This window comes from Petaurus breviceps, unplaced genomic scaffold, assembly GCF_028583685.1.
Source record: "Petaurus breviceps papuanus isolate PSGF00001 unplaced genomic scaffold, PetGlider_PUasm1.0 37, whole genome shotgun sequence".
Taxonomy (NCBI): Eukaryota; Metazoa; Chordata; class Mammalia; order Diprotodontia; family Petauridae; genus Petaurus; species Petaurus breviceps.
This window is the reverse complement of record NW_027186296.1, coordinates 7,733,415-7,761,096: the sequence shown is the minus strand read 5'-3', so window position 1 is coordinate 7,761,096 and position 27,682 is coordinate 7,733,415. Positions and strand designations below refer to the sequence as shown.

The 27,682-nt window shown below is 39.7% G+C and overlaps 2 protein-coding genes across 6 annotated transcripts in view; one reads left to right on the top strand and one right to left on the bottom strand.

The window, feature by feature from the left end:
• TEP1 (telomerase associated protein 1) overlaps positions 1-17,109 on the bottom strand; it is a 58,530-nt gene extending 41,421 nt beyond the window's left edge. Inside the window, exons 1-6 of the mRNA XM_069097696.1 lie at positions 16,989-17,109; positions 15,797-15,914; positions 15,070-15,363; positions 4,319-4,600; positions 2,289-2,513; positions 1,891-2,025 (exon numbers count right to left, since the gene is read on the bottom strand). Of these exons, the coding sequence (XP_068953797.1) occupies positions 1,891-2,025; positions 2,289-2,513; positions 4,319-4,600; positions 15,070-15,363; positions 15,797-15,811 (951 nt within the window). The 5' untranslated portion in view covers positions 15,812-15,914; positions 16,989-17,109. The remainder of the gene's footprint in view (positions 1-1,890; positions 2,026-2,288; positions 2,514-4,318; positions 4,601-15,069; positions 15,364-15,796; positions 15,915-16,988) is intronic.
• The window catches only part of LOC138168824 (uncharacterized), a 33,659-nt gene continuing 21,963 nt past the window's right edge, over positions 15,987-27,682 (top strand). The window contains exons 1-6 of one of the 5 annotated variants that reach the window (XM_069097698.1): positions 15,987-16,260; positions 16,517-16,715; positions 24,883-24,985; positions 25,085-25,152; positions 25,229-26,596; positions 27,106-27,330. In XM_069097698.1, coding sequence (XP_068953799.1) covers positions 25,526-26,596; positions 27,106-27,330 — 1,296 coding nt within the window. In that variant the 5' untranslated portion in view covers positions 15,987-16,260; positions 16,517-16,715; positions 24,883-24,985; positions 25,085-25,152; positions 25,229-25,525. The other 4 variants (XM_069097699.1, XM_069097701.1, XM_069097702.1 and 1 more) reach the window with 4 other exon arrangements.

Genomic DNA, 27,682 nt, shown 5'->3' with positions numbered 1-27,682 from the left:
AATGTGCTTTGCTTTTCTTGCCTTCTTATTAGATAGGGGAGGAAGAGAGGGAAGAAAAGAATTTGGAACTAAAAATAAAATAAAATTGGAAAAGGAAAACTCTAAATTAAAAAAAAATAGCTCCTTTTGTTGTCTACAGGATAAAATCGCAACTTGGTATCCTAAAATTCAATGCCCTCTGTAATCTGAACCCAAACTTATCTTTCTAGACTTATCTCCTCCTTTTCCCTTCTATAAGTCCTTAGTCCTAACTAAGGCAGAGGAACCAAGGCTTTGCCAAAGGCTGCTGAAATTTAGAAGGCATCAACATTAGTACTCCTGAAAATCAAAACAAATTTTGTTGTTGAAAGCAACTTGGAATCATGCAAAGTGACTAAAAAAATCCATATCCTTTGACCCAGAGATTTCACTATATTCATTATATATTCAAAGGAATCCATTGATACAAAGAAAGTCTCTGTATGCACCAAAATATTTATAGCAGCATTTTTTGTAATACCAAACACAGAAGACACCCTTCAACTGGGGAATGGCTAAACAAATTGTGGTACATAATTGAATTTTACTGTGCTTTACAAAATAATGTAATGAATACAGAGGAATATGGAAAGATCTAAGTAAATACAGAGAAATATGAAAATATCTAAATGAGTTGATGCAGAGTAAAGTGAACAGAACCAAGAAAATAATAAACACAATGACTATAAGACTGTAAAAAGAAAGAATCACCAAAAAAAACCCATCAAAAATGGATGCTGCAAAATTATAATGAACAAGCATAACATGGTTCAAAAGAAGAGACAGAAGACACTACCACCCGACCTCACGGCAGAGGTAGGAGTTCCACAAATGTTGTACGTAGCACATCTTTTTAGACTTTTTCTATGTATTGGTCAGTTATGCTGATTTTTTTCATCTTAAAAACATTACTTGTTATATAGGATGGCTTTCTGGGAGGGAGGATACAGGGAGAGACTATGGTGATGAAAATATATATAAATAAAACGTATTAAAAATTGAGTTTAGTACCTAGTTAACAAAATAACTCAATTAGGAAGCCACCAAATAGTATGAACCCTTGGTAATCTCCCCTCCATCTCAGCCTCATCGGTTCCCTCTTCTGGCAGCATGCCATCTAATAGCATCTCTCCAATGTTTTGGGGACATGGGCCAGTTCCAGAGCATCTATCACCTCTTTGTGGAGCACTTTCCCAGGATCTCTTTCCCCATAGGACCCTGTGTTCCGAGAGGTCTTGGGTACAGCACTGTGGACAATCTCTGCAACTGGATTTACTTTAAACAGTTGATTTAAGGCTCTCTTTTAAGTTCCTTGCTCCAGACATCAAAATCAATAGTTACATCTCTGGCTGTAATCACTCATGTACTTACTAGTCCCCCAGAACCAGGTTGTCTGCCTCTACTTGTGCTTCATCCTCTCTATCTCCTCTAATTAGGATCGATTCATCCTTCAAGGCTTGGCCAAAGTCCCATCTCCTTTATGAAGCTGTTCTTGATCACCCCAGAAGTATTCTCTCTTATTGCCAAACTGCTATAGCATTCACTGTCTATCCCACCCATGTGACACTTTGAAACAAAAACTGTTTTGATTTGTAGTTATTTGTAAATGTGTCTTATCTCCCTAACTAGATTGTAAACCCTGTGAAGTCAGAACTGGGAGGTCCCCTTCCTATCACTTCAGCACCTGGGACAGTTTCTTAAACATAAGCCCTCAACATTTGTTGAATGAATGAAGATACTCCTGTATCTTAGACTCCTAGCTTCATCCAAATTTCCTCTACTCCCTAAAGACAGCTCCCCACACCCACACAGGTTCCTCAAGGTAAAACTCATCACACCCTAGAAAACCCCAAATCACCCCCCACCAAGTACCTTTAGAATGAACTCAGGCTCTACAAGGGCAAGGTCCGTGCAGAGCTGAAGCAGGAACTTCCGGGTGGGATCTTCAGCCTCCAGTAGGTTTGCCTTGGAGGACAGAGCACAGCACAGCTTGGTGATTAGCAGCATCTTGGGGGGAAAAGGAAAAGAGGACAAGAGATAAGCAGAGGTATATCTGGGCAAGGACCTCGAAAAAACAAAGACTTAGAGATAGTCCAACCCAATCACGTCTGCAAGGGAATGTGAGGACCAAAAATTTCTGCCCATTCCTTACTAGCCCATATTGCTCCTCCAAACCAATGGGAACAGGCAACCCCTGAGAGCATCCGTGTACGCTGGTTCCAGTTCTAGCCCCATCCTCCCCACTTTGCCCTAACCTTGAAGCCCTTTACCTTCTTGTTCTGCAAAGCCTGGTCCATGTTCTCATGCTGGGCATCAGAGTTCCTGGGAACAAGCTCCAGCATCAGCTCTTCTGACTCCATTTCTTCCTCCAAGCTTAGGTTATAAAGAGGAATTGCTTCCTCCACTTGCTTTCCCTCTTCCTCTTTCTCCTTCTCCTCCTCTTCCTCTTCCTGCTGCTGTGGTTGCTCTTCTTTTATGAAGACAGACCAGGTATCCTGGGGGAATGGAAGAGGCATAAGTCTCGGGATAGGGAAAGGAGGCATGGGGAGACTTCAGAACCACCTTTCAGTAAACAAACCTTCATCCTTCAGAAGTAGGCTGTGACTCTACTTATCAATCACCTCGATTTTTAGAATCTTCTTAAGTCCCACTTGTGTGTCCCTTCCAAAACTAACACTTTAGTCAGAGTTTAGGGTGTAGCATGGGGGCTCACCTGCTGCCCCTGGCAGTTCCCCTTGATGCTATATGGCAAATGACATGATAGTAGCCTTGGTATATTGATTAGGATGTCGAGTTCAGACTTTAATTGTGCCATGTCCATAAAAATGATAGGAATATATAATATTATCCATGCCCCTGTCTACATACCACACACATGTAAGGACTAGTATATTTAATAGAGTATACTTGAAGGAAAGACTACATTCCTCATGAGTTTCTGGGCTTCAAGGATAGGCTTGGGTGAAGTCCTGAGAACTTTCATTTTTTTTTTTAACAGTGGCAAAGCGGGACGGAGTCATATATTAGGAGGGCAACAAAGAAAAAAAAAGTCATGTGCAGGGACCACTGCAGGCCTGTTATTTGTAACACAGGGAGTCTAAACATAAGCATGTTCCCAAAATGCCATGTAACAATGAGACATGGCTATAAAGAGCTTAGCCAGAGCAACCTGATTCCAATGCAACCTTTTTAAAAAGAAATATTATTTTTTTACTTCAAACTTTTTTCTTCTTAAATTTTGAGTTCCAAATCCTCTCCCCTCCCTCCTAAACCTCCCCCAGTCATTGACCTATACAGTATTGAAACCAGGACATTACTGAAGGTTATACTGTAACTCAGACAACTTTATTTAATACTAGATAAATAATAGAGAGAAACTTTTCTAATATAATTAATATGGGAAAGAATTCATAGAGAGGAGTGTTTTAATTCATAGAAGATAATTCATATTGAAGAGAAACTCTTTGGATACATGAAACATTCAGGTTCCATAAAGAAAGATAAAGACTTTTCCTTATTTTGGGGTTGTAGATCTCAAAGAAGTTTGCTTTCCCATAGTACTTGAGGATAAGAACCTAATTCCTAGAGTGTATGTGAGGAGAATGCTTTCCCTATTCCTTTACCAACTGTTTTTATGCTAAAATGAATGTCACAACATCATAGCAGTCTGCTTCTGACCATAAAGGCTCAGAGAATGATATATTTAGAGGAAGGAGATATTTAGAGGCCACCGTGTCCAACTTATTTTTACGAATGGGAAAATGAAGCATAGAGCATAAGAGACATAGTCAGTCATACATTAATCATATTGGGTGACAGTTGAAAAACATTGGTTACATGCTTATTATGTGCACTATGCTAAGTGATACAGCTAATAAGTTTATGAGGGAGGATTTACCCAGGTCTTCCCAACTCCAAGTCCAATGCCCTATCCACTACTCTACACTCTTTAGGAACCAGACCAAAGAGGGTGCAGATTTTCAATCCAGGAATACTTTGTTGAAGATTGAATCTTCTAGCATCCAGCCTTAGATCTTTGCTTTTGGCATCCATCTTTCCTTGCTCTGTTGAGTCTCAGGAATATTTCAGGACTCTGGAGTTCTGGACACTATCACTACAAAATCTCTACATGGCTCCCCTTTACTTTTCTCAAGGGACTCAACAAACATGTATGTGTACACACACACACATGTACACACAGCCTCAGTTATGGCACACTGAGGCACAGAAATAAGGGGGAGGGGGCAAGGAATGCCTAATAAGGATCCTTAGGGTCAGGACTAGTGGCTGGGGCTGTTACCAGAGACTTAGTTGCTTCCAGAGTCTGCTTGGGGTGTGTGGCACAGTAATCCAGGGTCCCTCCAAGGAAGTGTTGGTTCCTACAAGCTGCAGGCTCTGAGAGGAGGTGGTTAGTGGTGTCCATGAACTTCAAGGAAGCCTTGGTTAGGTGGGATGGTTGGAGATGCTGAAGCAGGTGGCTGGGAGGCTGGGCCAGGATGCGGTTCTCCAGAGAGAGAACAGTTGGCTGTCCAAACAGTTCCAAACCTTGCCTCTTCATAGTTTGGGATTGGCATGTAGATCCCTGAAAGAGAAGGATTCAGTGTACAGATTCCTCTGAATGGTATGGGCAGGGGAGAATTTTTCACACCAGCTGTCCTGTCAATTCAGGAGACAAGCAGGTAGAATCCAAATCAGGATATTTTTCTGGACTGGGGTCAACCTTCGAGAGGCACTACTAGTTGGGAGGGACAGTGAACAGGAATGAAAGGAGTTTGGGAAGAGAGAAACTGGGGGCATTAAGGAGAAAAAAGATGTAGCTAGAAGGAATGGGATGTGCACCAAAGAGCAGTTTTCATGGTAACACTGATTTAAATTAAGAAAACATTAAATATACCAATAAGAGATAGCAGGAAGATAAAAAAATTCTATTTGAAATGACCACAGATAATATAAAATACTTGGGAATCTACCTTCTAAAACACACAGGAACTATTTGAATATAATTACAAAACACTTTTCATAAAAATACAGATCGAAACAACTAGATAAATATTAATTTTTTGTAGGTTAAGTTGAGCCAACACAATAAAAATGACAATACTAACTAAATTAATTTACTAATCCAGAGATATACTAATCCAACTACAAAAGAATTGCTTCACAGAGCTAGAAAAATAATAATAAAATCCATCTGGAGGAACAAAATGTCAAGAATATCAAGGGAATCAATGAAAAAAAAAGTGATAAAAGGAAGTAGTACTAGATCTCAAACTATACTACCAAATGGTAAGCATCAAAACAATTTGGTACTGGATAAGAAACAGAGTGATCAATGGAACCAGTTAGATTAATAATGCAGAAGTGGGTGGCTAGGTGGCTCAGTGAATAGAGCACCGGCCCTGGAGTCAGAAGGACCTGAGTTCAAATCTAGCCTCAGACACTTTACACTTTACTAGCTTGTGACCTTGGGCAAGTTACTTAACCCCAATTGCCCTCCAAAAGGCAAAAAAAAAAAAAAAAAGGAGGATCTTGTAAGTAAAATGGATAATTTTGAGTACATTAAATCAGAGGGTTTGCACACACACAAATTAATGCAGCCAAAATTAGGAGAGTAGCAAACTGGGGGTAAAATTTATAGTAAGTTTTTCTAATAAAGGTCTCATTTCTCAAATACATAGGGAACCAAGCCAAATTTATAAAACTAAGAGCCATTCCCCAATTGATAAATGGTCAAAGGAAATGAATAGGCAGTTTTCAGAAGAAGAAATCAAAGCTATCAATAATCATTTGAAAAAATAGTCATATCACTAATAAGTAGAGAAATGCAAATTAAAACAACTCTGAAGTACTGTACCACACCCATGAAAATGACAAATGCTGAAGAGGATATGGAAAAATAGGGACATTAATGTACTGTTGGTGGAACTATGACTGGTCTAATCACTCTGGAGAACAATTTGGGATTATGCCCAAAGGGTTATAAAACTGTGCCTACTCTTTGACCCAGCAATACTACAACTAGGTCTATTTCCCAAAGAGATCAAAGAAAAATGAAAAGTTCTCATATGTATAATATATTTATAGCAGCCCTTTTAGTGGTGGCAAAGAATTAGAAACTGAGGGAATGTCTATCAATTGGGGAACAGATGAACAAGTTGTATATGATTGGGATGGAATGCTATTGTACTATAAGAAATGATGAGCAAGATGATTTCAGAAAAACCTGCGAAGCCTTATATGAGCTAATTCAAAGTAAGGTGAGTAGAACTAGAACATCATATATAGTAACGGTAATGTTCTAACAACAATCGATTGTTAAAGACTTGATCACTACACTAATCCATAACAATCCCAAAGGACTGATGATGAAAAATGCTATCCACCTCCAGAGAGAGACCTTATAAAACTCTTGAGTGCAGATTGAAGCACATTTTCTTACTTTATTTTCTTGATTTTTTCCCTTCCACAACATGGCTAATATGGAAATGCATTTTGCATAATAAGTTCATAGTATATGTGTATATATAGATGTATATGTATGTATGTACATACATATATCTATATATGACATATTTCTTGTCTTATCAATGGATGGGGGACAGGGAGAAGAGAGAGAATTTGGAACTGAAAATAAAAAGAAAACATTAAATCCATATTATGTACAAGGCATGATGATAATCCTAGAAATATGAAAAACAAATGCTTTCTCTTATAAGGAGTCAATAATTTTTTTTTAAAGCAATCGGCGTTAAGTAACTTGCTCCAGGTTACACGGCCAGTTATTCCTGGGTGTGGTGCTGAGTGTCTGAGACCAGGATTCGATCTCCAGGTCATTCCAACACTGGAGCCAGTGCTCTTACTCACTGAGCCACCTGGCCGCCTCAGGAGTCAATAATTTAACAGAAGGGATGAGATATGAATATTTACCTGGGTCCCTTTTTCCTTTTATTGCTACATTAAAAATGGTCTCACAATGGGTTAAATGAAAGGCACTAAGGATAGTGGATGGCATTCCAGACCTGGAGTCAGAAAGATCTGAGGTCAAATCTCTCTTCAGTTACCATGAGATAAAAAAATCAAAAATTAATTTTATATCATTACATTCTGTCATTGATTCTATTCTGTAACTGGCTATGCATTGTTTCTTTGTCTCTGAGTTAAGGTCAAAAGTTCATGAGTTTAGAAGTTCAGTTTTCCTCTGTGAGTTAAGTTTAAAAGTCAAGTTTCCCTACAAATCACTTTAACTGGAAGAAAACTTATCTCTGTTGCCCTTGTGCAATCAGAAGAAATCTGTTATCCTTGAAGGAAGCTGGTGGACACTAGGGAGTACAGTCTGTTATCTCTGCAACACTGACTGTCCTTCAAGGAAGTCTGGTCTGTTATTGCTGTGACACTAACTAGCCAGAGAGGTGGATGCCACCAATGAGTTTTCCATAGCAACAAAATGAAAGGGGGCAGGGGAAGGGTTGTTGCTAGCTCTGCATTCCCAACTTCCGGGCAATTATATTGTTTTCCATCACCTACTTCAGACTTTGCAACCAATCATACTGTTTTCCATCTGTGATATATCCTGTTCTTTGTGCTCTTATAGTCCCCAAAATTATAAAAAATTTGCTTGTCTCACCTTTTAGTCTTTTGGCCTACTGAAAAACTGAAAGAGACCCTTTGTTGGTAATTGCTAGACTCACCAATAAATTGAACATGCTTCGAACTTTGTACTTCAGTTTACCATCATTTCAGTCATGGCAGTGACCATGGACAACCTGTATCTTAAATTAGTACTTCAGAAATTTCATGAAGGCTTTTTTGAGCAATGCAGTGCTCTAAGACAATTCCAAAAGATTCATGACGGAAACTGCTATCCACATCCAGAGAAAGGACTATAGAGTCTGAATGCAGATAGAAACAGACAATTTTCTCTTTTTTTTTCTTTCTCATGGTTTGTTCTGATTCTTCTTTCACAACATGACTAATATGGAGATATATTTAATATGATTGTACATGTATAACATATCAGATTGCATGCTGTCTTAGGGAAGGGGAAAAATTTAGTACTCAAAATCTTATAAAAGTGAATGCTGAAAACTAAAAGTAAATAAATTAATAAAAAAATAAGAAATTTCATGAGGAAGTCTCTTTCACATAGGAAGGCTTCCAGGAGAAAATAGCACTTTAGCTGTTACATCAATCCATATAGGAAAACCACATGGACATTACTATCTTGTTAGCTTTGGGCCCAACCTTGCTCAAGGGTCAAGCTTACAATTCAGGCCTATAGCCTCTTAGTTCCATTCTAATGATTAGTCAAGCCAAGCCTTGAGGTGTAGATTGGGATGTCAAGTCCAAAATTAAGCTGTGGCATGTCCATTAAAATACACAGCAATAGGGATACATATCTGCATATACCTAGACTCCTGTAGATATACCACATGTAGGAAGATACCCATGTAGGAACATGTATATGTAATAGAGGACCTAGGTGGTAAGTAGATAGAATCCTGAGCCTGCAATCATGGAAATAAGGCGTCAGACACTTACTAGCTGTGTGACTCTGGGCAAGGCCTTCAACCTCTATTTGCCTCAGTTTTCTCATTTGTAAAATGGGCATCATAATAGTACCTACTCCCAAGATCAAATGAGATAATAATTGTAAAGTACTTAGCACAGTGCCTAGCACATAACATTATATGTTAGTTATTACTGTTATTATTAATTACATCTAAAGGAAGGACTACATTTATCATTAGTCTCTGGGTCTCAACAGGAGGTCTGATTAAAGTCTAGAGAAATTCCATTGATTTGAGTGCCTATAGCACAGGGTTATTGCCTCAGGAGGGCAACAGAGAAAAGAGGAAAGGTTTGTGGAGGGATTTAAATAGCAGTCCTATTTTATAGTCCCTATTTTAATACTTGATCTGAGGAATCTAAGGATCTAAGACCCCATGGGTAAGAAGGTAAAAATTAGTATTACCTCAAATTTCTAGTGTATTGATTTCTACTGTGTTGATTCTACAATGTAATTGCTTTTATGCTGTATTGATTTTTATAATTGAGTCTGCATCTGCCTAAAGTGACCTTTCTATGTCCTTGAGTTGAACTCTCAGGAATTGAGCTTTCTCTTTGAGTTAGTTTAAAGTTATAATTAAAGGAAAAGTTGTTATCTCTCATACTGGCAGCCTCTGGGATACTTTCAGGACATTTGTTTGTTATCTTTAAGTCACACAAGTTAACTTGGTACCATCCCCAAAAGATATGTTATCTTTTGTTTGTTTTGTCTGTCCTTGTGCAATTAGGGGAGCTTTTAATCTCTTCTAAGGAGACAAGTCTGGTAGTTTTGATCCCCTAGCAAAGATCATGAGCATGATGGATCCTATACTTTAACTCTCAGAGAAAAGCATCATTAGCCTCACCTGAATGCCAGCTCACCTTTCTTAGTACAGTTAGTCATAATGTTTCAAGCCTTTCTAAGACCCCTTCTTTGTTGTACATCAATAAAAAGGGTTCTCCCCTTCTTATGAGGGTCACTGGCTTTACTGAGGTTGCTAATCTGAACCGCTTTCTTAAAAGTTGTATGTGTCATTGATTTTTCCTGGAGTTTTTATCTCAATCTACGTTTAAAACATTTTTTCAAGACACGGGGCAAAGATGGATGGCTACATAAGGATGGTTTAATACTAGGAAAACCATCAGTATAATTGAGCATATCAACAATAAAACTAGCAGAAACCACATGATCATCTCAATAGATGCAGAAAAGGCTTTTGACAAAATACAACATCCATTCCTATTAAAAACATTAGAAAGTATAGGAATAAATGGAGCCTTCCTTAAAATAATAGGTAGCATCTATTTAAAGCCATCAGCAAGTATTATATGCAATGGGGAGAAGCTGGAAGCATTTCCCATAAGATCAGGGGTGAAACAAGGGTGTCCACTATCACCCCTCTTATTCAATCTGGTACTAGAAATGTTAGCAGTAGCAATTAGAGAAGAAAAAGAAATCAAAGGAATCAAGTTAGGCAAAGAAGAGACCAAGCTATCACTCTGCGCAGATGATATGATGATATACTTAGAGAATCCTAGAGAATCAAGTAAAAAACTGCTTGAGACAATAAATAAATTTGGCAAAGTTGCAGGATATAAAATAAACCCACATAAATCCTCGGCATTCCTATATATTTCCAATGAAACTCAACAGCAAGAAGTAGAAAGAGAAATCCCATTTAAAGTTACTGTAGACATTATAAAATATTTGGGAATCTACCTGCCAAAACAAACCCAGGACCTGTATGATCATAACTACAAAACACTTTTCACACAAATAAAGTCAGATCTAACTAATTGGAAAAATATCAATCGCTCATGGCTGGGTCGAGCTAATATAATAAAAATGACAATTTTACCTAAATTAAATTATATATTTAGTGCCATACCAATTAATTTACCAAAAAACTACTTTATAGAGTTAGAAAAAATAGTAACAAAATTCATCTGGAAGAATAAACGGTCCAGAATATCAAGGGAATTAATGAAAAAAAAATGCTAGGGAAGGTGGACTAGCTTTACCAGATTTCAATCTGTACTATAAAGCAGCAGTCATCAAAACTACTTGGTACTGGCTTAGGAATAGAGGAGTGGATCAATGGAATAGATTAGGCACATGAGATTCAGAAGTCAACGACTACAGTAATGTATTGTTTGATAAACCCCCAGACCCTGGTTTTTGGGATAAGAACTCACTATTTGACAAAAACTGCTGGGAAAACTGGAATATAGTATGGCAGAAACTGGACATAGACCATTATCTAACACCATATACCAAAATCAAGTCTAAATGGGTTCATGATCTAGGTATAAAGGTTGATACTGTAAGCAGTCTGCTAAAACAAGGAATAGTTTACCTATCAGACTTGTGGAGAGGGAATGACTTTATGACGAAACAGGAATTAGAGAACATTATAAAATGTAAAGTGGATAATTTTGACTACATGAAATTGAAAAGTTTCTGTACAAATAAAGCCAATGTAACCAAGATTAGGAGGGAGGTGGGAAATTGGGAAAGAATCTTTACAACCTATGTCTCTGACAAAGGACTCATCTCTAAAATATACAGAGAACTGAGTCAAATTTATAAGAATACAAGTCATTCCCCAATTGATAAATGGTCAAAGGATATGAACAGGCAGTTTTCAGAGAAAGAAATTAAAGCTATCTATAAGCACATGAAGAAATGCTCTAATTCACTATTGATTAGAGAAATGCAAATCAAAACAACTCTGAGGTACCACATCTCACCAGTCAGATTGGCTAAGATGACAAAACAGGAAAATGACAAATGCTGGAGAGGATGTGGGCAAACGGAAACACTAATGCATTGTTGGTGGAGTTGTGAACTGATCCAGCCTTTCTGGAAAGCAATCTGGAACTATGCCCAAAGGGCTATAAATACTTTCATACTCTTTGATCCAGCAATACCACTCCTAGGGTTATATCCCAAAGAGATCATAGAAATGGGAGAAAGACCCATATGTACAAAAATGTTTATAGCAGCTCTTTTTGTTGTGGCAAAGAATTGGAAATTAAGGGGGTGTCCATCAATTGGGGAATGGCTGAACAAGTTGTGGTATATGCATGTTATGGAATATTATTGCGCTATAAGAAACGGGGAGCAGGCGGTCTTCATATTTACCTGGAGAGGCTTAAAAGAACTGATGCTGAGTGAGATGAGTAGAACCAGGAGGAATTTGTACACAATTACAGACACAACGTATGTGTGATGACCATCTTTGATAGACTGGACTCTTCTCAACAATGCAGGGATATAAGTCAATCCCAAAAGACGCATGATGGAGAGAAAAACGTGCATCCAGAGAAAGAACTAGAAAGAACCAAATTTATATCCAGGTGGAAGCAAAATACCTGATCTTTTTCGTTCTCTTATTTGATTTTATGTCCTCTTTACCATTTTTCATTCCAGCTGGTACAATCCATCCTTATAACCTGACCATTGTATAATGTGAAAGTATTTACAGATCCTATACTTGATTATAAGACGCCATGGGGGGGAGGGGAAGGAGGGGGACAAAATGTGAAATTCAAGGAATTGAATCCTGTAAACTAAAAGGAAACAAACAAATTAATAAATTAAAAATTGAATTTAAAAAAATAAAAAAAATAAAAAAATACTAAGCAGTACTAAAAAAAAAAAAAAGATGGATGGCTACAGAGAGCTGAGGTCAAAAGTGCTGATGCCCACAGTCTTTAAAAGGGGATGTTTCTTCCCCTGAAGACTATACTCAAGTTGTTCTGGTTTCTCACAAAAAAAGAAGCGCTGTATGTAGCCCATTTGGGGAATGTGAATCTCACAGCATATTGCTTCCCACAGTATTCCTTGGAGATGAAATCCTAATCTCTGGAGAGTGCTCAATCAAAGTGATTTCCCCTATCCTCTCCGCTGCCAGAACAGTACCAGACAATTCGAACTCAGCTGTGTGCTTTCAACGGTGAGTCTCCCATATGCGTGTCTCGATTAACAATTTAAGAAGTGCTAAAGGAGTTGCAAGTGGAAAAAGTTTACAAAGCCCTGCTCTGGAGAGTCATCTTTCCTTACTTTACATGTTGAGGATTTGTTACACGATACACCGATCTATCTCCCTTTGATAATAAGCTGTTAATGCGGGGGCTGGTAGTCCCCTGGGATAACAACAGAGGTCTAGTCAGAGTATGGATGATAAGGGAGATTTTACAAAGGGGCAAAAGACTTTTTAAAATGGGAGCAGCACTATAAGAGAAGAAAAAGAAATGTGAGGAATTAGAATAGGCAAAGAAGAAATTAATTTATCACTCTTTGCAGATGATATGATGATATACTTAGAGAATCCTAGAAAATAAGTAAAAAACTACTTGAAATAATAAACAATTTTGGGAAAGTTGCAGGATATACAATAAACCCACATAAATCATCAGCATTTCAATATATTACTAACAAAACCCAACAGCAAGAGATAGAAAGAGAAATTCCATTTAAAGTTACTATAGACATTATAAAAATATTTGGAAGTCTACCTATCAAAACAAACCAAGGAACTATATGAACACAATTATAAAACATTTTTTCACACAAATAAAGTCAGATTTAAATAACTGGAAAAGCATCAGTTGGTCATGGGTAGGCTAAGCTAATATAATAAAAATGACAATTCTCCCTAAATTAATTTACTTATTTAGTAATACCAAACTACCAAAAAATTATTTTATAGAGCTAGAAAAAAATAATAATAAGATTCATCTGGAAGAACAAAAAGTCCAGAATATCAAGGAAATTAAAGAAAAGAAATGCTAGGGAAGGTGGCCTAGCCATACCAGATTTTAAATTGTATTACAAAGCAGCAATCATCAAAACTACTCGGTACTGGCTAAGAAATAGAGGGGTAGATCAGTGGAAGAGGTTAGGTGAACAAGACACAGTAGTCAATGATTATAGCAATCTACTGTTTGATAAACCCAAAGACCCCAGCTTCTGGGATAAGAACTCACTATTTGACAAAAACTTCTGGGAAAACTAGAAAATAGTATGGCAGAAACTGGGCATAAACTAAAGTCTGATACCACATACCAAAATAAAGTCCAAATGGGTATACAATTTAGGTATAAAGGCCAATACTATAAACAAATTAGGGGAGCAAAGTAATATTTTCTGTCAGATTTGTGGAGACTGGAGGAATTTATGACCAAACAAGAGAGAGAGAACATTATGAAATACAAAATGGATAATTTTGGTTACATTAAATTGAAAAGTTTTTGCACAAACAAAGCAACCAAGATTAGGAGGGAAGCAGAAAACTGGGAAAGAATTTTTACAACTAGTGTCTCTGATAAAGACCTCATTTCTAAAGTATACAGAGAACGGAGTCAAATTTTACAAGAATACAAGTCATTCTCCAATTAATAAATGGTCAAAGAATATGAACAGACAATTTTCATAGAAAGAAATTAGTTATCTATAGTCATGTGAAAAAATGCTCTAAATCACTATTGATTAGAAAGAGGCAAATCAAAACAACCTATCATATTGGCTAACATGACAAAACAGGAAAATGATAAATGTTAGAAAGGATGTGGAAAAGTTGGAATACTGATCCATTGTTGGTGGAGCTGTGAGCTGATCCAACTATTCTGGAGGGCAATATGGAACTATGCCCAAAAGGCTATAAAAATGTGCATACCCTTTGACCCAGCAATACTACTTCTAGGGCTGCATCCCAAAGAGATCATAAAAACGGGAAAAAAGACCCATGTGTACAAAAATATTTATGACAGCTCTTTTTGTGGTGGCCAAGAACTGGAAATTGAGAGTATGTCCATCAATTGGGGAATGGCTGAACAAGCTGTTGTATATGAATGTAAAAGAATACTATCGTGCTATAAGAAATGAACAGGCTGACTTCAGAAAATCCTGGAAAAATTTGTATGAACTGATGAGAACATTGTTCACAGCAACAGCCACAGTGTTCAGTGACTGATTTTGATAGACTTAGCCCTTCTCAGAAATGCAAGGACCTAAAACAATTCCAAAGGACTCATGATGGTAAATGCCATCCACATACAGAGAAAGAACTATGGAGTCAGAAGGAAGAGCAAAGCAGACTATTTTCTTTTTTGTTTTGTTCTTTCTTTCTCACAGTCTCTCCTATTCTTTATCATTCTTCTATGCAACATGACTAATGTGAAAATGTGTTTAATAGGAATGTATGTGTACAGCCATATCATATTGCCTGCTATCTTGGGGAGGGAGGGGGAGAAAATTTAAAACTTATGGAAGTGAATGTTTAAAACTAAAAATAAATATATATATTTTTTAAATTGGAGCAGCACTGAGGATCTGAGGTAAAGATGAAGACAGGAGACACTGCCCCCCTGTCCCCCCCCCACACACACACATAGCCTCAGCTATCACTGTAGTATACATAGGGGACATGAGGCATAGAATATGGAGGTAAGGAATGTCTAATGGGGATTCTTAGGGTCAAGACTAAAGCTTGGGGCTGTTACCAGAGACTTAGTTGCTTCCAGAGTCCTCTTAGGCCATTTGGTGAAGTGGCCCAGAGTGAAGGCCTGTGTCTTCCAGGCTGCAGGCTCTGAGAGGAGGTGGCTTCTGGTATCCATTCCCTTCAAGGAAGCCTCAGTCAGGTGGGATGGCTGGAGGGGCTGAGACAAATGGCTAGCAGAAGTACTCTGCAGGCTGGATGAATGGGTCAGGATATGGTTCTCCAGAGAGAGAATGGCCGGCTGCCCAAACGGTTCCAAACCTTTACTCTTCATGGTTTTGGTTTGGCAGGTAGGTGCCTGAGTGAAGAGAAAGACCCAGTGTATAAATCTCCCCAATGGATGGGTATGGGTGAACCACTCAACTTTTCACCCTAGCTATCCTATCTTTTCAGGGCACAAAGAAGTAGAAATCAATGACAGATTTTTCCAAACTAGAATGATCCAAGTTACTACTAAGGGGAAGGGAGGGAAAGGGGTCATGGTAGAAAGAACCTGGGGGTAGTAAAGAGAAAAAAACAAACAAACCAAAAGCAAGATCTATAAGTAAAAGAGACATGTACCAAAGGTTTGTGTGTTAATATTCTAATTAAATTCAGAAAACTTTTATTAAATCTCTACAACATAATCCCATGTTCTTTCTGGAGTATGGAAACAAATAAATAAGCTAACAATTAAGCTCCTGACCCGAAAGATTTTATCATCTGACAGAGAACATAAGAAATTATTTTACCTGACCTGGGTCCATTATCTATCCAGGAGTGGGGAACCTTCAGCCATGAGACCACATATGGCCTTCTAGGTTGGTGGGTGCAGCTTTTTGACTGAATCCAAGTTCTACAGAACAAATCCTTTTATCAAAGGGTGAGGTAGGACTTCAATTAATATATTATTTGGAATAAGAAAACTATATGCACAGTACAATCCGGTTCGCTTGAATACCAGATTTAGCAAAAGGCCAAATCTGCATTCCAGGCCTGTCTCCTAGGACAAGGCTAATTGCTGTTCAAGGTTCCAGGTACACTCCCTTTTCTGCCCTGCCCTTCTAACGTCAGCTGCTCCCTCAGGTCCTGAGACAATTCTAGAATTAGCCTGTTCAGGCCACTCCCAGTTCTCCAGTGCTTAGAGAAGGGGATGTTCTTCCCTCCAGGTTTAACAGAAGCCTTCAGTAAAGGTGGCATCTGGTGTTATTAGAGGGTCAGTTAAGTGGCACAGTGGACAGGGATCTGGACCTGATGTCAGAAAGACCCCAGTTCAAATCCTGCCCTAGACATTTAATAGCTGTGTAACCTTGTGTTGTCACTTAACCTCTGTCTTCCTCAGTTTCAACTGTAAAATGGGGATAAAAACATTACCCACATCCAAGGGTTGTTATGAGGATCAAATGATAAAATATTTGTAAAGCGCCTGGCATACAGTAGGTGCTTAAATGTTTGTTCCCTCTCCTCCCCAGCCAGTCACTTTTCTTCTGCCTGAAGTTCCTCTATTACGGGTTCATTTCCTTCGAAATTATCCCTCATTGAAATGCAAACGCCACCAGGTGGAAAACACATTAAACTACTCAAGACTTCTAAAACTAATACTCTACAGGAATGAGTATATTGGACCTTGTACCACAAACAAGTTTTGGAGGGCACACCGAGAGCCTGGAGGTAAGGGAATTATCCTGAAGGGAGGTGGGAGGGTATCAAAACGCAAACTTTGCCAAGGACAGTGGGGAGGCCTTCCGGTCAGTCCCTCCTACTCCGGGAGCGGGATCTAAGGGGACCCATTCTCCCGGCCACAGCCCCTTGGCTCCCGGGTGGTCCCAGGCTCCCGTTCCCCCCTCCCATCGGTCAGAGCAGGCTGGCTCCCTCCCGGTGCAGGGCACAGCGGGGGAGGGCTGGGGATGCAAGGTGGATACAGGCAGGGGCGGGGCTGGTTACCTGTGCTTAGGCCCTCCTTGGGCGGGCTGCTGCAGAAACAGCCCTGCAGCAGAGAATCCTGCCTAAGGAGAGGGGAGGGAGGGCCCAGCTGCTCCGAGTCCTGCCGGGCGTGTAAAGCGAAAGCCTTGGCAGCCCGGAAGGGAAATTAGATAGCTGGGGGCGGGGGCGGGGGCGGAGGCAGCGGAAAACCGAGGAGAAATCGGCCGGAGTGGCGACAAAACCCCCCAGCTAAATGCGGAGGTAGGGTCTGAAGGGAGCCTAGAGGAGAAGGTAGAAAGATTTACTGAGATTTCGGCCTCGTAGGGACGGGGAGGGTCCAGCAGACTTGTCTTCCTGTATCTCTCCTGCCCAGCAATGGCAACTATGACTCAAAACTCCAAGCCTTTATGACTCTTGGAGAACCAAAGCCCAACCCGAAAAATGTTTGTGCAAACTGGCATTAAAGGGCCAGCTGCCCTCAGGCTTGATCCGGAAGTACGAGCCCAGAGTAGCCCAAACACTTTGGGTTTGGGGGGCATTGCTGCGTGCTCTCCCTCTTTTAATTATTTCCGATTTATCCTGTATGTAGCTTGCTTTCTGTGTATTTGTGTGTTATTTCTCCCTTTGGAGCGTAAGCTCCTTGAGGGCAGGGATGTCTTTTGCCTCTTTTTGCATACCCAGTGAACAGCACAGCCCCTGAACAAGCTGCTGCTGTTCAGTCCTTTCTGACTCTTCATGATCCTATTTGGGATTTTCTTGGCAAAGATCCTGAAGGGATTTGCTGTATTCCTCCTCAGCTTCACCTCCTGGCATCCCTGGCTTCCTTCAAGAAAACATTACACTTTCTGCAGGAAGCCTTTCCTGATCCTTCTCTAGATCATTTTACAAATGAGGAAACTCAGGCAAACAGGGTCACCCAGCTAGTAAGTGTCAGAGGCCTGATTTGAACTCGGGAAAGATGAGTCTTCTGTCTCCAGGCCCGGAACTCTTTTCTCTCACCGTCTAGTTACTCTGCCTGGCACGTAGTATTCCATAGTATTTGCTTGATAAATGTTTATTGGATTGAATTGAATTGGTTAGCAGTAATCATATAAACAATAACTCAAATTTCTTAGGGGCTCTAAGGTCTATAAAGCACTTTCCTAACAATAGCCCTAGGAAGAAGGTTGTGCAAGTAATATCCCCATTTTACAAATAAAGCTAGTGAAACAGAGAAGTTAAGTTATTTACCCAGAGGTACACAGCTAGTATCATAGAGTAGCCCATGTAAGCTTCAAGTATCTATATCCCAATTACCACTCTCACTGATGAGTTAGGTCCCCAGAGTTTAGCTAGCTATATCTCCCTAGCCAGGTGCTAGAAGGAGATAGGGAAGGGAACGAAAGGGAATCTTATTTGATCCTCACAACAACCCTGGGAGAGGTAGGTGCTAATGTCCCTATTTTACAGCTAAAGAAATTGAGGTAGATGGTTAAGTGACTTGCCTAGGGTCACACAGCTAGTAAGTGTCTGAAGCTAGAGTTAATTTAGGTAACAAGGTTGTTGTTCACCCATATCTGACCCTTAGTGATTCTGTGGACCATAGCACACCAATATTGTCCATGTAGTTTTCTTGGCAAAGATACTGGAATGCTTTGTCATTTCCTTTTCTAGTGTATTAAGGCAAGCAGATGTTAAATGACTTGCCCAAGTTCACACTGCTAGTAATGCCCAAGACCAGATTTAAACTCAGGTCTTCCTGATTCCAAGCCCAGCACTCTATCCACTGAGCCATCTAGCTGCCTCAAATTTTAATAAGTTAATAAGATATCTTTCCCTAAAGCAGTAGTTTTAAATATGGAGTCTGTGAAATTGTTTTAAAAATGTTTTGCTAATTGCATTCCAATATAATTGGTTTACTTTGTAATCCTTTGAATTTTATTTTATTCACTTAAAAACATTATTCCAAAAGATTAAAAAAAGACACATAAAGGTTAAAGTTCTACCTCTACCCCTCCTATTATCAGTTGAGAATCAGTTTATTCAGCCAGCTGTAAGTAGCTTTTAGAAATGAATATTTGCTAAGAAGATGAATCAAGAACAGCTGGTACAAAATGAACCCCAATGTCTGTGACACTTTCACCCACAACTACAGGGAGTGCAGGGAAAAATGGAATCAAGCTGAGATAGACTATATCTCAAAGGGATGATTCACAGCTCCTAAATGCTGGAAGTCCTTTCTCCCCATGTGGGGGATACCTAAGAGGTTCCTTATAGGCATGATATAAGTCCCTTTGTTAGGTTTCCACAGAACCATGCATCCAGCCTATCCTTGATGCCTGATGTAGACAGTGCTACACGTTGATCTAGGAATGTGAATAGGGCACCAAAGGGAAAATGGGAGCTACCTCTGCACTGGGGGAAGAGAAGAAGAGATGATGCTAGGACATCAGTGGGAGACTCAACATCCTCTGGAGCCTTCAAGGCTCACAAGGTTCTTCTCCAGGCAGAAGCCAAGGACTTTCATCCCTTCCACTCCCATCACCCCTCACACCCAAGTTCTTCCTAAACTGATCATTTATAGACAATCCTTGGAACGTGGTCAAGTTTCTTTTACCTATCCAAACACAAGTCTTGTTCATTGATATGTATCTGTTTAAAAGCTTAGTTTAAGGCAGGGTTTCATAACTTTTTTGTGTCAAGGACCCCTTTGACAGTCTGATGAAACTTATGGACCTCTTCTTAAAATGTTAATTAAAGGAAATACTATATTAAGTTAGAGGTTAGCATAATGTTTTTTCTCAAGTTCATGAATCCTGTGAAATTTATCCACATCCCTGGTCTAAGGCCTATGAATGATTAAAACATGTTTCTCATCTTATTAAAGTAAAAAGAGTAAAAAAATGGGATGGGATGGTTTTCACTCCATCATTACAGTAGTATCACAAATTTAGAACCAGATAGGATTATAAATGCCTTCTAATCCAATGCTTTCATTTTAGAGATGAGGGAACCAAGCACCAAAGATGGGAAGTGAACCTTGGCTAGAAGAGACAAAACTAGAGAGGAAAAACCCATAAGGAGGAGGGGTCCCTCTGAAGATTGTAATTTTCTGAAGGTTTTCCTGGAAAAAGCCAAACTGTATTTCTCTTCTAGATCATGCTAAACTCTTACCTAGTGCCCAAGCATTTCTCTAAGAAAATTTTTCATTGTTAACAGGAAATATGTCTCAGCTTCCTTTACCAGGTCTAGAAAACATACTGGAATGCTACATGAAAGAAGAAAGGGAAAAAAATAAGACTGATAAGGAAACATAAAAAGGACAATATAGCCTATGGACAAGATTCCATCTCTCCCCAGAGTGGCCTTTGTTGCTAACTCTCTCTTCAGTCATTGCCATTGCTTTCCTATGGAGGTGCCAAGCACACCCATAGCCCTTGGAACAGAAAATTGACAAGCCACTTTGGGGAAGACCTAACTTGATGTTATCCATAATATCTACAGAAAAGGCTCTGACACTATCCTGTCCCCAGTACTATACCTGCACTTCCCTAACTCCTGCTGGTTGCCTTTCTTTTTCTATCTTTACTTTAGGGGGCAATATATACTCAGGGAGAGAAGTCCCAATCATAAGTCTCCTGTTTCAGGTAGGAAAGACTTAACTGTGTAAAGGTATAAAGCCTTGGTTCAGCTTGATGGTCAAAGAACTGCCTTAGTTTTACACCCTTGTGACCAAAGGTGATTGACTGATTGTCACAGGATCATACAATTAGAGTTGGAAGGGAATTTAGGGGCCTTTTAGTCCAGCTCCCTCATTTTGCAGATGAGGAAAACAGAGACAGAAAGTTAAGTGATATGTCCATGGTCATATTACTAGTAAGTATCTAAGTGGGATTTAAACACTGGTCTTTTGACTTCAAATCCAAGACCCTATTCATTCTTAATCCATCAAGCTTGCTCCCGTAACCACTAGATCCAGTCACCCTCAAAGGCCTTGGGACTTTTGCTTTCCAGTTCATCCCATAGATCAGCTAGCTCCAGATATAGGGAAAATTGTATTTTGGATAGAGGAGATCAGGTCAAGTGGCTTCTACCTTGTGCTCTTTTTCATTGTCAATACAGGCTGAGAGTCACCAGAGTGATGGGATAGCCTTCAGGAGGGGATGTTATCCATGGAAAGGTGGTTATCCTTCAAAGTACTAAAAGAAGTTTGGAGGGGCAGCTAGGTGGTGCAGTGAATGGGCCCTGGAGTCAGGAATACCTGAGTTCAAATCCGGCCTCAGACACTTAACACAAAAACTAGCCGTGTGACCTTGGGCAAGTCATTTAACCCCAATAGCTTTCCAAAAAAAGCAAAAAGTAACAACGAAAAAAGAAGTTTGGAGCCACCTTCAGGTCATCTTCCACCATCACAACTGCCTGCCCTTTGAAGATTCTGATGGATCTGTAGATGCACCAATTCTATAAAAGCCTTGAAATTTGGGTGTTCAGTTGGGACAGGTATGGCAATAATGTCAGAATGTTTGATGTGCAGGATGGAACTGCCATACAAACCTCACTCAAAATAATGAGGAAATGCTTAGCTAAGAGCTGGTAATGAAGAAGGTATAAATGGTTAAGGATTGAGCTGGGGTCTTAAGCAGTGATTAAGATGAAGAGGACATGTGATGTAGTACTAGGTGGTACAGGTCTGGAGACAGGAAGACCTGAATTCAAATCCAGCCAGAGGCACTTATTAGCTATGTGACCCTGGGCAAATCACTTAACCCTATTTGCCTCAATTTCCACATCTACACTATGAACCAGAGAGAAGGAAATGGCAAACCATTCCAGTACTTTGCCAAGATGGGGTCATGAAGAGTTGGACAGAACTGAAAACAACGAAACAACAGCATACATTCATTTCCCACCTCCCCTCACCCAATGAAAAGAAACCCTGTATTACATGAGTACCATAAAGCAGAGCATATTCCCATACTAAATATACTTCTTAGAGTTCTCCCACAGTGTGATGGGCTATTTCAGTAGAGACCTTCAAGTTAAAGTCTAGATGACTATTTGTTGGATATGTAATCAAGTAGATTCTTGTTTAAGTACAGCTGGATCACATGCTCTCTGAGATGACTTCCAGCTCTAAATCCAGAGGCAGCTAGGTGGTGCAGTGCATAGAGTGCTGGACCTGGAGTTGTGAAGATGAGTTCAAATCTGGCCTCAGACACTTACTAGCCGTGTGATCCTGAGCAAAGACCACATAGGTTATCACACACAACCAGAGCTGACCAATTCTGCAATGGAAGGCTATGGCATGTCTCAGATTGGGACAAAGGGTTCCTGGGTAGCCATGTTACTGACTGGTACATGTTCTCACTATATAGTTTTCCTTAGCATCAGCATCCTCCTATGGCATCATAACTCCTTTGTGAGTATAGCTGTGGCTCTCTTCCTTAAAACCCTAAAGATATAGACATTTAAGACATAGGAGACAAGTTGAGCAAACACATCAGCTAGAGAAAATCCAGGACATGTTGAAGAAATGTTGAGGAGCTTAGTTTGGTTAAAACTATAGGATGAGGAAAGGGGAGTATTGAAATGAGACTTGTAAAAATGGAGGGCTTTAAATGCTAGATTAAGAAATTCAGTCTATATTTTATAGGCAGTAGGTAGTCATTGAACGTTTTTGTGTGGGAAGTGAGGTGATCAGATGTGCCTTAGGAAGATATATTTGATAGGAGGATATAGGATTGTGTGGAAGAGGAAAAAATGAAGGCAACAAGTATGGAAGCCATTGCAATAGAAATATTTTGGAAGCAGAATCAATGAGATTTGGGAGTTAATTGGAGAGAGGTCAGGAAAATCATTAGTGGCTTTGGAAAACAGTTTCAATTTGAGTGGGAAGATTAAAAGCTAAATACTGGTAAGGAAGGGAAAAAAGTAACTACAAGCAGTTCTTGCTTTATATAAATTGGCATTATGCAAATTTGATTTTACTTAAAGAATTCTGAAAGAAATTTCAGCCAACTACCAGTGATAAAGGGTATGTGCAGTGGATGAGGAGGGGGCAACATACTGCACACTTATATTAGCTCTCCTGTATAATACTGTGCATACTTTATCATTAACTTTTCATTTCATAATTCTGTTCATTATCATGGTATAGTATTTAATATGTCTGCATTTTAGTACATTTCATGACTTGAATAAAGTTATTTTTTTGTGTATGCCTTTGGTATATAGACGAAGTAAAGTGGGTGGGTAGGGGTAAACTCTAAACCCTAATTCTGAATCAGACTCCCCAACTCTGCCTCTGACTCCTAACCAACTCCAGCCCTAACCATCTGACTGACTGTAGCTCTAACCCTAAATTTGCCTCATTTGCATTATGTGAAAATGCTTTAGGTAGAGGCCTATGGAATGTTAGACTTGTATAAAGCAAAAACTATCTGTATAGTCTTCCTTGATCTTTTTTGGGGGAGAGAAAAGAGAGAGATGGGATTGTAGTTCAAGGGAGTAACTGAGTTGATCAATAATCACATTAAGTGGCTATTGAAGATCCTAGGTTCTGGAGATACAAATTAAAAAAAAAAGCCAACAAAACAAAACAGTTTCTGAGCTCAGGGAGCTTCCATGTAAATGAGGGTAGGTGCTTGGAGATGAGCATAACTTGTACACAGATAAATATAAAGAGGAGGCAATTGTCAGATGGCAAAGGTGATATCAGATAATATTTTGGGAATACCTATGGAGAGAGAGAAAGCCCTCTTAAGGTTGAGAAAAGAGGGAGAGGCTGGAGATAATGGAGAGAGTATTGGCAGTGGGATAGAGTATAATTGTTGAGTTCAGGGAAACATAAAATGTTGAGGTTTAAGGTTTAGGGGTGCTTGAGATCCCAGAATACCAACACGCCAGGTTCTGCCCAAAGAATTCGACTCAAGTCTTCTCTCAGCCAAAGAAAAGCAGGGTTTATTAAAGGTTAGCCATAATGCTTTCTGAGAGCAGGGACTGTCTTTTTCCTTTTTTCCAACAACAGTGCTTGGCACACAGTGAGTGCTTAATAAATGGGATAGACCACCTGATTTGTCCTTAGGATCATAGATTTAGATCTGGAAAGGCTCTTAGGGGCTCTAGTCCAACTCCCTCATTGTATAGATAAAAAACTGAAACACAAAAAGATGACTTAAATCCCTAGTCCAATTCATACAGATAATGTAGTTATCAAAGACAAAGATTTCAACCCAGGTCTTCTGATTCCCAAACCTGTGTTCTTTCTACTTTGATGCTTTTAAGGACACCTCAGGGTTTAGGGTGGGGGTGGGGGTAGGGGTGGGATGGGATGGAGGAAAAAAGATTGCCAGGTAAGTCTGACATTTTACTTCAATCTAGCTGCATCAAAACCCATCATCTCATTTGGTGAACAGCAAAAAATCCAGCAGCTAGCTACGATTTTCTATGGTTAGTAGAGCCTGTTGATACTTTAAAGATCATTATTCATTTTTTCCCTCACTTTCCTCTTTTGCAGATTGAATATGCCCCCAAGTCCTTTAACATCTTCTCCATAAACTCTGTCCTCCTTTTCATTATTTTCTAGGTCTTCCCTTAGGCTTTCCCCTCACCACCTGGGTAAGGCAGCTGCCAGTAGATCATTGCTTATTGAGCTGCCTGAGAGGAATGTGACGGTAGGCAGTGATCCAGTTTCAGTTTTGAGAAAGTTAAAGCACTGCTAGAGTAGAAATTTGGGGAAGGAGCTCAATCTTAACTTCAAGGCTCCCAAATTTTCTCAGCTATTTTCTCCTCACTTACCCTTATTTTCATTTCATTTTGAAAATGTTGAAATTTGATCAGTTCATCTATATCTGTATTTGCTTCTTAAACCCCACCTCCTGGATTAAAGTCATTGAGTAAATTTTCAAGGAAATGAAACTGAAATAATGTTTTTCAGCCTTGGCATTTTGCATATTAAAGAAGAGAAGAGAGTCATTTAGCAGAACATCCTGGACAGTCAGTAGGAGGGTCACAAGAATATCTAAGCTGGGGAAAAGTGGGTATGTGATATAGTTTTTTTTTAATATTTAAATTTTTTTTATAAAAGTGCGATGGAATATGTGTGACAGACTTTTTTTTTTTCAAATCTCTATTTCCAGATTAATTAATTCCTCCCAGTGAGCTCAAAATCACTGAACTCCCAAACCATAGAGCCATCTAAAGAATGGTAAGATGATATACTTTACTTCTGGGGCTCTTCTCTTTTGTTTTACATTAATTTTTCTTCCCTTTTATTCCTCCAGTCTCACTTCCATAATTGATAGGGGACAACAGAGACACACAGGAAGAAAGAGAGAGAACCAAGAAAAGACAGATCAGATTTTACCCTGGCTCAGCCCTGCTCCTTTCAGAATACAAGCTGGTAAATTCACCTGAGTATTTTCTCCCACAGGGGTTGCTAATCACACTGCTTCTTATCAATATCAGGCTGTGATTATTTGTCTTACATGATGCTCTTTTCTGAACTTTTCCAACAACGTTGAAGAATCTGACAGGTGGCTTTTGAATTTTGGATTAGAAATAAAAAGGTTGGATCAAACATGTCTGGATCTGTGACCTGCAATGGATCTCATCCGAGAACCTGCTATGAAAGAGACTCAGATGATAAAGATCTAAAGGATCCCAGATTCAGCTCTGAAACAGTCACATCCTCTTGTGATCCTTTCATGAGAGTCTCAGGGAGACAACCACAAGGTTCCTCAGCATGTAGCAGTGACAGTAAAGACTGGATGACGATGGATCACCTTCAGAGATGTCCAAGCACAAATGAAACTTTATATGTGACCCCTGAGGAGTTCTGTTTATGGAATGTCCTACAGGGAACACTGGATTTGTCTCTCTGGAAGGTGAAAGTTGGCTGGCAACTAGTGCAGAACTCAGCAATCATTTGCTTCTTTGGTCCCCAGAAAGTGGCCTCTAATGCCAAGATTGCCATCAGTAAACTGATGTTTCTGCTCAGTTCCACCGTGAGAATGAACCCATGGTCTAGCCTGATTCAAGAGCAAAGAACTATGAATGGTTTCTTCCAGGTAGGAGATCACCTTAATCTCTATCTCTGGAAAGGAGAAGCTTCCACTTTCCGAGCCTCTGTTACCATGAGCCTTAGTAGTAGGCCACTGGACAGACGTGAAGAGGTTAAAGCAGTGCCCAAGGTAAGGGTGCTGAGGCAGCGCATCCTGAATGAGCGAGGTATTCCCCAGGTGCTCCTACAAGTGGTGCTATTATCCTCCTGGACTTGGCATAACTCAGGGAGGAATCAGCCTTCTATAGATGAAAGCCAGGAGCTGACAGCCACTGCTGTCACTTTGGCACTGCAAGCTTCGTCCCAAGAAAAAAGTGCTTCCTTGGTGATCCATCCTACAGGTCCAGTAGCCCTGGCAAAGGGTGTCACTCTGGGAGTCCAGGCATTTAAGGGCATTCAGTCCACAGGGAGCAGTCTGAAGAATCTGACAATTGCAGTAAATGATAATGATTTTGTAGCTGAGTATGAGGCAGAATGTTGCAGGTGGTGGCCCCGAAGAAAGGATCACCATGTCCTCCTTCCCTACATCATGAGCTCCTGGGAAGCTGTAATAACCCAGGTGGTGGCTGGAAGCCTCATTAGCCAGAAAGTAAGTGGTCACTATTGAGTCCAGTTCCCCTTAGATCAAGGGTCCAAATGTAGCGTTGGAAAGGGTCCATGATTGATTGATAGGAATGATCAGTTGGGCAGTGGGATCTAGGGAAAGCTAAAAGAGCTGTGGATAAAGAAAAACCTAAAGAAGAACATTAACAGTTCTTAAATATTTTAAGGGATTCAGAGGATGTAACAACCTATTTTCTGTGTCCTTTGAGAACAGAACAAAATAAAATAGGTTAGACACAAGAAAGAACATTTAGTCAGTGAAGACTATGAGACATAGAACAAGTGATCAAGGAATTCTATGGACTTTTTTTCTGTGGGGATGTTTTAGAACATGAAGAATCCCTATTTAGGCTAAAGGTAAGAAGAATGGAGGGCTCTGGCAACCTCAAGACTGAGGCAAAATGGTTAAGAATTCTATGACCTGATGGATGTTTATCTTAATTTTTGTTAGTTATATTCATTCTTCTTTCTTCTGGGCTTTTCTTTTGTTCACAGACAGATGTGGTGGTTTTCCCTTGGATTCTGGAGCCCCACAAGAGGAGTTGGGTCCAGGACACATCTACCCAGGTTCAGGCAGCCCTGGAGACCATTCTTGATGCTCAGGATCTCCTCCATGGAAACGTCATCACCATTCCTGCTTCCAGCTTGCCTGGTCTGCATTGCGAGATCCTATATATCATCTGCCTGGATGCAGGAGTAGTTCACCTAGAAGGCAGCAAGGTTTGGCCTAATGTTGTTTGAATATGAATGAATTAAAAGGCATTTTATTAACATTTACTATGTGTAAAGCATTGTATTAAATGCTGGCTTTACTAATAGAAATAGAGGGACAGTACTTGCTCTCAAGAAATTCACATTCTAATGGGGGAGACTACACATTTAGGAGGTTTCAGCTGCATGTCAGATGGAAAGATCCCGAAGTCCTTAGGATACAGGAACAAAGCTGATGGTAATGCATTTTCTTTAATGTCACTTCCACTGATAAAATCATATCTGTTTCTGATGTTTAGTTATTTTATAATGGCAAAGGCTTTGTAAGTGAGAACTTTCTTCTTGAAATCTTTAGTACTTG